General features: G+C 45.4%; 1 protein-coding gene across 2 annotated transcripts in view; it reads left to right on the top strand.

The window, feature by feature from the left end:
- The window catches only part of LOC139275036 (progesterone receptor-like), a 456,927-nt gene that overhangs the window by 361,723 nt on the left and 82,365 nt on the right, over positions 1–12,839 (top strand). For both annotated transcript variants that reach the window (XM_070891938.1, XM_070891939.1), the window contains one exon: positions 2,291–2,421. In XM_070891938.1, coding sequence (XP_070748039.1) covers positions 2,291–2,421 — 131 coding nt within the window. The remainder of the gene's footprint in view (positions 1–2,290; positions 2,422–12,839) is intronic.

Consider the following 12,839-nt stretch of genomic DNA (forward strand, 5'->3'; position numbering starts at 1 on the left):
GATTGAATTCTTTGATGAGGTAACATAGGTTGATCAAGGCAGTGCAGTAGATGTTGAATCTCTGGACTTTTGGAAGGCATTCCACACCGAAGACTTATTAAGAAGATGGAAGCCCATGGAATTAAAGGGAAAATGACGGTATGGATACAATATTGGCTCAGTTGCAGGAAATATTGGTGAATGGATGATTTTCAGACTGGGAGGTGGTTTGCAATGGTGTTTCCCAAGGGTCAGTTTTAGGTCCATTACTCGTTGCAATTTTTATAATTGATCTAGACTCGGGTGTGGGGAGCAGCATTATAAAATTTGCAGATGATACGAAACTTGGTAAAGTAGTAGATCATGATGAGGATAGTTATAGGCTTCAGGCTGACATAGGCAGGGTGGTGAACTGGGCAGAAGCACGGAAAATGCAGTTCAGTGTGGAGAAGTGTGAAGTGATGCACTTTGGGAGGACTAATATGGAAAGACAGTATGCTGCTGTAAATGTGGATGAGCAGGGAGACCTTGGTGTCCATATACACAAATATGTAAAGGTGGCAGGGCAAATTGATAATGTGGTCAAAAAAGCATATGGATTACTTGGTTTTATAAATAGAGGAATCGAATATAATAACAAAGAGATCATTCTACAACCTTACAAAATCACTGCTTAGGCTTAGCTGGAGTATTGTGGACAATTCTGGACACCACACGGTAGGAGAGATGTAAAGGCCTCAGAAAGGGTACAGATGAGTTTTATCAGGATGTTACCAGGGATGAGGAAATTCAGTTATGAGGAGAGGTTGGAAAAGTTAGGACTATTCTCCTTGGAACAGAGATGGTTAAGTGGTGACCCAATCGAGATTTTCAAGGTGGTGAGAAGTTTTGATGGAGTAAATAGGGAAAACATATTCCCTCTGGTAAATGGATCAATAACTAGAGGTCATAGATTCGAAATCATTGAGAAAAGATCTAAAGGGAGATGAGGAGACATTTTTTCACTCAGAAAGTTGTCGGGATCTGGAATGCTGTACCTGAAAAATTGTGGAAGCTGATTTCATAAATAATTTAAAAACAGCATTGAATAGGTACTTGAGGATGAGCAACTTACAGGGTTATGTACCAAAAGCGTGGATGTGGGATGTGCTGTAAGTTTCTATGAATGTATTCTATTATCTGTAAGCAGTTTTCATGTCGTCATGATGCCTCAAAGCTCTTCACAGCCAATTAATTACTTTTGAATGAATGTTGGTCAGGAAACCGGGAGAACTTGCTGCTCTCCTTCAAAAAGATGCCGTGGGATCTTTTACATCCCTGAGCAGTCAGACAGGTCCTTAGATTAACATTACCTCCAATAGTGCAGTATTGCGCAGGACCGCACTGAACTGTCAGCCTAAACTATGTGCTCAAGTCTTGGGCTTGAACCCATTCTCTTCCAGCTCAAGTGCAAGAGTGCTACCATAGAGCCAAAGCTGATACTTGCATTAGATATGAGAAGTACTTTGTGGCAGGCCCAATAAGGTACATATGACTGAGTTCAGTAGCTAAATGAAGATTTGAACTGGCCTTCCAGCCAACTACTCATTTTTCAGAGCCAGTGGAACAGCTCTGCACCCAATTCTCCTCCTCTCACCTGTCCAGGTTGCACTGGTGTAACTGAAGAGGAAAATCTAAGCCTGAGAATGATGCTGCTGAGCTGCAGAGTATGTCTGTGACAGTGAATGTGAATAAATAAGTAGAGGAAGGCAAATAGTAAGCAAAGAATGGTACTAGCTCCTCAGCTGAAAAAAAAGTAATCCTGCTTTGCAGCATCTCCTGGAGTTACTCTTATATAGTTAATTCCTCAAAAGGAATATTCCTCCTCCTCTCTCTTGCTGCCATGTTGAACTGCTCTCTGAAAAGCTTGAAATTTGAAAATGTGCAGCTCAGCTTTCATGTAGGCAACAGCCGTTAAAACGCTATTGACGTTCCAGATATCCCACTCAACTACTCTGGCATATTCCCTGCGCGCTGGCTAATCTGGAAATGATTAAACTGAGTTAATCTCACAAAGTAACATGAGGGCGGCTTTACACACTGCTTGCAATCCATATAGGTGAAGCATGGTGCTGCTTCTACCATGGCAACAGGAGAACTATGAATCCCAGGATTTCATGGGAATTCAGTAATTGTATAATTACTTAAAGGAAAATTGTATAATTACTTAAAGGAAATTGCATAATTACTTGATACATGCTTAGAAATGACTGGAGTTGGGAACGCTGTGTACATTTTATGTGAAGATTACTGAGATGATTATCTTTTTCAGGCAACGAATGCAGAAGTCTGCAATGTATGATTTGTGTATAGCAATGCGGCAAATCTCACAAGAGTTCATTCATCTTCAAGTGACCCAAGAGGAATTTTTATGCATGAAAACCTTAATACTCCTTAATACAAGTAAGTGTGGATGCAATTGACACAGTAAAGCAAACTAGCATTCAATTTATTGAATTTACATTATGAATTATGTATTTGAATGGACTTGTTGGATCTTCACATGCCTTGTGAATTATTCTCTACTTAAATCTTTAAAAGTTCACTGCTATAATGCCCTGTTTGACTGTCTGTCAATGTAGGCTCTGAGATTTACCATGATATTGTCAATTACACTGAGATCTCAAAGTACTTTGAACTGTCTAGTGTTGTACTATATTCCTGACCATTGTGAAAAATAACAGCCACAGCAAATGCAAACAATGACTAATTATTCTTTGGTTGAGCCACAGGGTAGGTTTGACTGAGCACTCAGCTTAATAAAGATGTGTTCTCAGATGTGATCACTACCTATTGAAGGAAATTCTTTAAAAAGAATTCTTCTTGGAGAAATCAGATGTTCATGGTCTTGTCCGAATTCCATGGAAACCAGCCATTTGTGGCTTCAAACTTGCAACAAGGCCATTCAGCTAAGATCAGTTGCATGCCCAAATAATAATCAGCACCATACCACTGCCCAATCACCACTCATCCAATCTACAGTACTAATTGGGAGGTAGTACTGTATGGATGGGTGGTGATCGGGCAGTGGTATGGTGCTGATTATTCAGAATAGAAATTTAGTACTGCCCACAAGGTATCAGATAACCATCCTCTATTTCTGAATCTCAGATACCTCTCAGTTAGAACTATAAGAAGCTGCTTACTGATTGGCTCATAATTCATATCAGCTAAGTGCTTCTATGGTAACTTTGAGGGTCTTAATGACAGGTCTCGGAAGGAATACAACAATAATGTGAAACATCTGTTTTTTATGTGGGAAGAATTCAATTGATTTAACTTGCTGAAAGGAGAACCATATAATAATGATTGTAACTTGGATTATATTGCACTTTTCACTTCGGAAAGATAGTCAAAATTGCTTAAGTGAAAATGGACACGGTGGAAAGGAGGCTAGGTAGAATGGAATAAGGAAAGGATCTAAAAAAGAAGTTGAAAATAAAAATCTCAGTTGTGCTTTTGAAAGCAGTGAGGGAGGAGACAAGGTGATGAATATTCCAGAGGGGGATGACTAATGACAGGTGGATCAGTCTTAGATTTGTGAAGGATACAAACAGGGTCATAAAGATGAAAGAGATGATTGAGCTTAGTAGGGTAAAACTGTGGAACATTTAACGATGACAATAAGGTTCTTGATATTGATTTATAGGAGCACCAGGGGCCAATGGAGCCTGGTGAGGACCAGGGAAAGCAGGTAATAGCTGGAATAGCCTCATTCTGGATGAGTTGCAACTTGTGTACCATGGAAGCAGGAAGACCTGCCAGGAGAGCATTTGTAAATTCATTCCTTTAGGTAATAAAGGCATTAATAAGGTTACGTTCAAATTATTCACCTCAGCACTTACCATTACATTAAAAAAATCCTATTGCAATATTTTCAGATTAGCTACTTACCTCCATATGAACTAGCAAAAGACTTGCATGTTTACAATTCTAAGCTGTTGTGCTGGAACATCTGCATAAGTCAGCAAGGAACAGAAGTTGTAATATTTCCTGTATGTCTGTGCCAATCAGTCACTATTTAATAGTATTGTTTTATAAACAATTTTTGATGTCTGATTGTAACTTGTATTATATTGCATTTTTCACTTTGGAAAGATAGTCTAAATTGCATGAATGGAAATGGATACTCGGAAAGGAGATCAGGTAGAATGGAATAAGGAGAAGATCTAAAAAGGCAGTTGAAAAGAAAAATCGCAGTTATGCTTTTGAAAGCATTGAGGCAGGAGGCAAGGTGATGAGTAGTCACAAAAGTTCTTAAGATATCATTACAAGCAATGTTCAATTCTAAAGATGCATCTCATTTAGTAAAGATCTTGGCTGCAAAATTTGGTTCTGTAGCACCCAAAGTTAAGGTTCCAAAATGGCATCTGCAGCGCGTGCATACATCATCTTGGGTAGGACGATAACGCACGCGCGCAGAAAGTATGCAGAGTAGGCAAAGTGTGATGTCAAATCAGCTTGCAACGCTGATTTGATACCACGTTGCTATTTTGGAGCTCAGTGCTCCAGCTAATGCTCTCTCTTAAGCTCACACAGCTGAACACAGTTTCATCAGCAGAAAGGACCCCATAGCAGCTCTATTTAAAGGGGTCATCAACTACTTACAGGTTAGTTGCTGATTGATTTCTACTGGCTGTTGCTGCATTTGTAAACATGTTTGGTGGTTTCTAGAACTCTTTAATGCTGCTAGAGTCTACAGGGAGTAATGTGGCAATGCTGAAGGGATTTGTCCTGATTTTAAGGTGTCTGCACAGACCACTTTCTCCCAGACATGGGTGTAGTAGTAGGCATTCCACTTGGCCTACAGCATGACGGGGAGAATTAACCGAGGTGACACAGAGCAGGGCAAGCTGCTGGAAGAGGGAGGGGGAGAAGTTGTTATGTATTAATGCTTGGGGGTCACCAGACACCAGAGGGCGCCGCGGTCGGAGGTCATCGGGCTGTATGCATGTGGCATGTGTGCTTGGTCACCTGTATATAAGCTGGGTGTCTTTGTCACGTTAGCACTCTTGGTCTGGAATAAAGATGGATCAGGTTGCACCTGAGTGAGTTTACAGTAACCAGACTCTTGAGTCATTACAATTGGCGATGAGGTAATTTAAGAACCTTCGCATGCACAATGGTCACTGTTGGAATCCTGGAGAGATTCATGGAGGGCGGGGATTGGGCCTGGATCAGTATTTTGTGGCCAATGGCATGGAGGCAGAGGCCTACGCAGTTTAAGTGCAGGGCAGTTCTCCTCACCGTTTGTGGTCCGAAAATGTACGGCCTCATGAAGAATCTTCTCTCGCCTGTACGTCTGGCGGAAAAAGGGTACGAGGAATTGTGTACGTTGGTGGGTAACCATCTGAAGCCAAAAGAGTGGATCATCATATCACACTACCGTTTCTACACGCATGTTCATACTGAGGGCCAGGACGTGTCAGGATTTGACGCCGACCTGTGACGTCTTGCTAAGCCATGTAAGTTTGGGAATATGCTGGAAGACGTGCTGTGTGATTTCTTCGTGATAGGCATCAGCCATGATGCGATCCTCAGGAAGCTGTTGGCTGCAGAGACGCTGGTTTTGAAAAAGGCCATCGCGACTGCCCAGGCATGCATGACGACGGATGATAATTTGAGGCAGATACCATCGACGAGTTGGCGTTCCACAGCAAGTACTGTAAACAAGATGGCGTCGTCTTCGGGCAGAGCTGCTTACACGAAACCTGCCGCTGCTCAGAGTCCACCAACTGGTTCGATCCAGATTTCACCCTGTTGGCGTTGTGGGGACAATCATTGGCCTCATCAATATCGGTTTAGACAATACTCAAGCAATGGATGTTCGAAAGTGGGGCATCTTCACAGGATGTGTCCACAACGGAGCAAGCATGGTGCGGCTCACCATGTGGTTGATGACCAGTTCAGTGATGGCCCGGATACAAGCCACTCATTTCATTGTTTGCGGAAAACAAAGGTATTAATACCAATGCATTATTCAGCATTCAAAGGTGGACGCTGATATTGTCTGCCTATGATTACATCATCTGTCATAGACCTGGTACTGAGAATTGTGCCGATGCACTGAGTCATCTGCCCTTACCCACAACTGAGATGGAGACGCCTTAATCTGCAAAGCTACTGCTAGTAATGGATGCTTTTGCGAGTGAAGGAACCCCTGTCACTGTCCAACAAGTTAGGATCTGGACCAGCCATGAGCCTATTTTATTGGTTGTGAAACGGTGTGTACTCAGTGGTGATTGATCTGCAATGCCTATGGAGATGCGTGAGGAGACTAAATCTTACAACTGTCACAAGAATGAGCTGTCCATTCAGTCAGACTGTTTACTGTGGGGTAATCGTGTAATCATGCCTAAGAAAGGTACAGAAAAATTTGTACGTGAACTTCATAGCACTCATCCTGGTATTGTCATGATGAAGTCCATTTAGGTCTCATGTATGGTGGCCTCTAATTGACTCTGATTTGGAATCATGCGTGCATCAGTGCAATAGTTGCATGCAGCTAAGTAAAGTACCACCGGAATCTCCGCTGAGTCTTTGGTTTTGGCCATCCAAACCATGGTCGAGGATCCACGTTGATTTTGCGGGCCCGTTCCTAGGAAAGATGTTTTTTGCCGTAGTAGATGCAGATTCTAAGTGGTTAGAGTGTGTTATTATGTCATCCAGCACATCTACAGCTACCATTGAGAGCCTTCGTATCATGTTTGCTACTCATAGTTTGCCTGACATTGTTGTGAGCGACAACGGATCTTGCTTCACATGTCTTGAGTTCCAGGAGTTCATGAAACTCAATGGCATCAGACATGTGAGATCAGCTCTGCTATGTATGAATAAAGAGTCTGACCAGACACTGTGAGCTCAAAGTAAAGTGTGATCTTAGTCTTTTATTGCAGGTCTCCAGAGTGCCTCTGGAGTACAGGTGCTCCCAAGAGATTGTGGAATCCATTGGGACTCCAGGGGATGAGCCCTCTGGTGGTTACACAAGGTATTTACAGGTTTACATATATAACAAGCTCCATTCAACCTGCTTCTAATGGTCAAGCAGAGCGTGCCGTTCAAACGATCAAGCAAAGTATGAAACGTGTAACTCAGGGTTCACTGCAGAAACGGTTGTCATGTATATTGCTCAGTTACAGGTCAAGACCTCATACGCTTACTGGGGTTCCTCCTGCTGAACAACTGATGAAGAGAAATCTCAAGAACAGGCTTTCTCTTGTTCATCCTGATTTGAATGATCGTGTTGAAAACAGACGTCAACATCAGCAATGGTGTCATGATCGTGTTGCCGTGTCACGTGACATCTTGGTCAATGATCCGGATAATGTACTGAACTATGGTCAAGGTCCAAAGTGGATCGCCGGCACTGTTACAGCCAAGGAGGGTAACAGAGTGTTTATTGTCGTGCTCAAGAATGGGCAAACACGCAGGAAACACCTTGACCAGGTTAAACTGCGGCACACGGATGAACTGGAACCGAGTGAGGAAGATGCAGTCAGTGACCAACCAACCATTGTTCACTCATCAGAGGACTCTGCTGACATTACTGACTCTGAACCTTCAGTCTCTGATGTGGTCATGACCACTCCCACCAGTTCGGCTACTCAGCCCTCAGTCTCAACGGACTCAGAACGCTCGCCCAGAGCCAAAGTTGAACTGAGACGATCAACTCGTGAGAGGAAAGCCCCAGATCGTCTCAATTTGTAAAAAGACTGTTGTTAAGATTTTAAAAGGGGGATGTTGTTATATTTAATGCTTGGGGGTCACCAGGCACCAGAGGGCGCTGCGGTCAGAGGTCATCGGGCTGTACGCATGTGGCTTGTGTACTTGATCACCTGTATATAAGCTGTGTGTCTTTGTCATGCTGAAACTCTTGGTCTGGAATAAAGATGGATCAGGTTGCACATCTGTGAGTTTACAGTAACCAGACTCTTGAGTTATTACAGAAGGGCTCTCAGCAGGAGGTCATATTCGCCCAGAATGCTCAAGGAGCAATACTCCCACCTGAACCTCAGCAAGGAACAGTGTGTCAGACATCTGTGCTTCACTAAGAACGTCCCCACTGAAATCTGCCACCTGCTGCAGATATGACTGCAACCTCAAAGCAGGGTGAGGACACCATTGGCAGTGGCTGTAAAGGGAACGGTGACCATTAACTTTTATATGTCGGACTCCTTCCAGGCTGGAGCAGGAGATACTTGCAGCGTCTCCCAGTTTGCCGTCCATTGTTGCATAAAGAAGGTAATTGAGGCTCTGTATTCCAAAAGAGCTGAATACATTTCATTCTCTCTGGCCAGAGGCAAGCAGGTGAAGTGAGCACACAGCTTCATGAGGTTTTCAGGCTTCCTCATGGTGCAGAGTGCCATTGACTGCACGCACATCGCTTTGCATATAAACACTGAGATCTACTGCAACCGAAAGGAATTACACTCTCTCAACATCCAGTCAGTGTGCGATCATGCAGGTCAATGCCCGATATCCTGCCAGTAGTGGTGATGCCTTCATTCTGTGGCAGTCCGTTGTGCCATCTGCATTTGAGCCACCACAACAAATCAGAGAGTGGCTACCAGGCGACAAGGGCTATCCGTTAACAACATGGCTCATGACTCCAGCACACAACCCATGCACACGTGGGCAGCATGGATATAACAAAAGCCATGCTGCCACATGAAATATCATCGAGCAGACCATTGGCGTGCTCAAGCAATACTTCAGCTGCCTGGACCACACTGGAGGAGCTCTGCACTATTCTGCAAAATGGGTGTCAAGATTTGTGGTGGTTTGCTGCATGCTGCACAACCTCGCCATCATGAAGGCACAGCCATTGCCACCAGCTATACAGCTACCAGCTGAGGAGCAGGAGGATGAGGAACAGTAGCAAGAGGAGGAGGAGGAAAAAGGGAGGACGCAACCTAGACAGCCCTTTTCTGGCTGTGCTGTCCATGACCGACTCATCCAATTGAGAAACCAATAAATGTAATCCCAATTCCACATTCACCAACAGTGCCACACTTTACCTTTCCTCTGTTACTGACCATCACAGCATCCCCTTGGCCACAATGCAAAAATAAAAGCCACCACAAAATAAACATTCAGAATCAAATTTATAAATAAAATCATGCCTTATTGCACACAAACGTCAACTAATCACCCTCGTGCATTCCCTTAGTGCCTGTCTTCCATGTGCCTTTGCCTGTCCTAGTGCTACTATACAGTGTCGTCCCAATGTCTGCAGCATGGATGATGGAAGATTGCTGACTTTTATTGGGGGAGACTGCAGATGGCCTTGGAGGATGGCCTAGAGAAGCTCTGAGCCTCGAAGGCCCAGCAAGGATGGCAGTATCATTGCATGGGCAGCAGCAGTCTGGGCTGGCTGACTGACAGGCAACAGCAAGGACAGTGGCAGAGTGGTAGTGATGGGAGGATGAATGCTGTCATCCTGAGAGAGGACAGCAGGTCCATGCTGTATGGAGCCACTGTTCCGGGGCAGCGCCTCAGCAATCCTAGTAATCTGTTGGAGGACCGATTGCTGGACTGCTGTGACATCCTGCAAGCTCCTTTAAACACTGGTAGCCACAACCCTGTTGGCAGCAGTCTGAACATCTGTGGCAGCAAGCTGACCTTGCATAACAGAGGTCTGAGTTTCTGCTGCAGCACCCAGACGTGGGTCACTTCTGCTTGTGCTACAATGGAAGCTGTGACATCGATCATCAGACACTGCATCATGCTTAGGTCTACAAGTGTGCGAACGGAATTGGCCACCACTTCCATGCTATAAAGGATGGCCTCTAAACTCTGTGCAAAGCCCTATGCCAAGTTGGTGCTAGACTCTTCCATGTGCTGGACACTGCAGGCAGGCTTTCTGGCAGACTTCCCACTGCACTAAGCATTTCATTGTTAATATCCATCAGTATTCTTCTGTAGGCCGCTCCATCAAAGTGCTCACCTGAGCCTTCTGCAGCAGAACTCATGTGCTACCTCGCCCTCTGGGGAGCTGGCACCTGTGCTACCCTTGCCCTCTACGTTGGCTGCAGGTCACCTATGCCCAGTGTCATGTATTCAACCAGCATTGTAACCCATGTATAATCTGACCTAAGTTGTACACTGTGAGAACAATGACCACTAGGTGGTGAACTTGTGGGAGACACTCCTAACCTGGTCCTTCAGATATAAAAGGGGAAGCTCCACCCACTTCCACCACTTGAGTGCTAAGGAATAAAGGACAGGTCACAGACTGACCTCTCAAGCATGGGCCTCGTGTGCATTTGTACTGTATAGCAAGGACGTATCACCCAGTATCTCACCATGTGCAGATCATGCGTCTAAGCTATCCTCCAAATTACACAGAGTATCAATATCTAAGCTGGTGGCTGTGAGTATGAAATCGAGTGACTGTGTGTCTTCACCATCGCTGCCTTCTTCCTCTTCCACCCATTGCTCTTCCACCGCTGCCTGACCAGGTTGCAATTCTTGGGTACTTGAAAGGAGAAAGGCACAAGGGTAGGGTTGTGGTACAGGGAGGGGGAAAGTAAGAGGTACATGCTTACGCCAAGTGCAGGTTTTAAATCAAAAGACATTGTGGGATGAGGGGGAAGTGGAATGTGAGAAGGCAGATTAGGTATGAGGATACCGTCATTTTTGATGGTTTCAGTCCCGCCGCTGGCCATGGGCTCAGCTCAGCGATGGCTGCTCCAATGATGGCGACCTCCATCAGGGTAAGGTGATACAAGCGCGCCTCTCCCCCACCAGTTAGCTACTGCTGCCTCCCAGTATGCGCCAACCTATCCTGCAAGAGAAAGGGAAGTGCGTCAGTAAGTGTTGTGCAATATGTTTGGGTGATATGCCTGTCATGGTTGAATAGCTGACAGTGCGCGCAAATGTGAGATGTGGGTGTGAGACTTGCAGCAGTGGTAAGTGTGTTAGGGTGAGGTGAAGCTATGAATGTTAGATATGAGTCCTGTTTGATACAGATTGTTGGTAGGTGAGTGATGGGGTCGCTGTGCATTGAGCAGTGTCTGAGGCTAGTGGCGCAGTTGGTGGGATATGGCATTTGAAGATGAATTCATTGACCTTGACCACTCATGTAATATCATTGAACTTCTTGCTGCACTGCACCCAGGTGCTCAAGATGCTCAAGACTTGACTCCTGGCATTAACCGCCATGGCTACCTGTTCCCACTACCTTTGCAGAATTTGCCTGGAGAGCTTCTTGCTGTGTATGGAGAAAGAGTCAGACTGAACACTGTGAGCTCAAAGTAAAGTGTGACAATCTTTTATTGCAGGTCTTCAGAGTACCTCTCCAACCTGTGAAGCCTCCTTAAATACCTGTGCTCCCAAGGGATTATGGGATCCCTTGGGACTTCAGGGGATAAGCCCTTTGGTGGCTGTACAGAGTAAATACAAATCTACATATATAACAACACTCCCCCCGCAAAGTCAACAGTGTAACTATTTACAATATGAGTCGATCTGGGGCCCTTCTTGCCCTGGTTGATCGACTCGGTGTGAAAGCTGGTGTTGTTGAATCATTTGTTGGGCTCTCGCTGGGCTGCTGTGCAGCTGGCTTTGCTGGGCTGCCTGGTGTGTTGGGCCCTGCAGGGCTGCTGTGGATGATGTGTTCTGCTTCGTGGTCAACCGTGGTGCCGGTTGCCACTGATGTGTGTGCTGGGGGATCAAAAAAGGTAGGGTCCAAGGTGGGTTGCTCAGGATAGTCCTTGAATCTGAGTTTGATTTGGTCCAGATGTTTCCGGTGAATGAGTCCATTTGAAAGTTTGACCTGAAACACCCTGCTCCCCTCTTTTGCCACGACAGTGCCGGGAAGCCACTTGGGACCTTGTCCATAATTTAATACAAATACAGGATCATTGGTTTTAATCTGGCGTGACACATTTGCGCTATCATGGTATGCACTTTGTTGAAGCCCCCAGCTCTCTACCTCTTCATGTAAATCAGGGTGAACTAATGAGAGCCTTGTCTTAAGTGCTCTTTTCATGAGCAGTTCAGCAGGTGGGATCCCAGTGAGTGAGTGGGATCTCGTGCGGTAGCTAAGCAGGACTCGGGATAGGTGTGTCTGCAGCGAGCCTTCAGTTACCCTCTTCAAGCCTTGCTTGATGGTTTGCACTGCTCTCTCAGCCTGACCATTGGACGCTGGTTTAAACGGGGCAGATGTGACATGTTTGATCCCGTTACAGGTCATAAATTTTTTGAACTCAGCACTGGTAAAACATGGCCCGTTGTCGCTCATCAGGACATCGGGTAAGCCGTGAGTGGCAAATATGGCCCACAGGCTTTCAGTAGTGGCAGCAGACGTGCTAGCCAACATTATCTCACATTCAATCCACTTTGAGTACGCATCTACAACCACAAGGAACATTTTACTCAAGAACGGGCCTTCATAGTCGACGTGTACTCTAGAGGGCTTTTGATTAGAGATAATAAGGGGTCCTGGCTTGTCCAGGTTTTGATCTGCCGGGCAGTGACGGGTGATTGCTCACTCTCAAATGCTTCCATGGCTAGATCTGCGGGCTGTGCCAATTCCACTCTCGTGGTGGGACATGGCAGCCTACTGAGAGCATCGGCGCAGTTTTCTGTGCCTGGCCTGTGGCGGATGGCGTTGTTTGCAGACAATGTGAGCGCCCATCTCTGGATGCGGGCCGATGCGTTGGTATTTATCCCCTACTGTCGGAAAACAGGGAGTTGACGTGTACTCTGGAAGGCCAAAACCATAAACTTAGCGGCGCCTCCCTGGGTGCATTGCTTAACTGTGAACATGTATTACATCTGTGAACGCAGGACTCTAAGTCCGCATCGATACCAGGCCA

This window comes from Pristiophorus japonicus, chromosome 10 (genome assembly GCF_044704955.1).
Source record: "Pristiophorus japonicus isolate sPriJap1 chromosome 10, sPriJap1.hap1, whole genome shotgun sequence".
Lineage (NCBI taxonomy): Eukaryota > Metazoa > Chordata > Chondrichthyes > Pristiophoridae > Pristiophorus > Pristiophorus japonicus.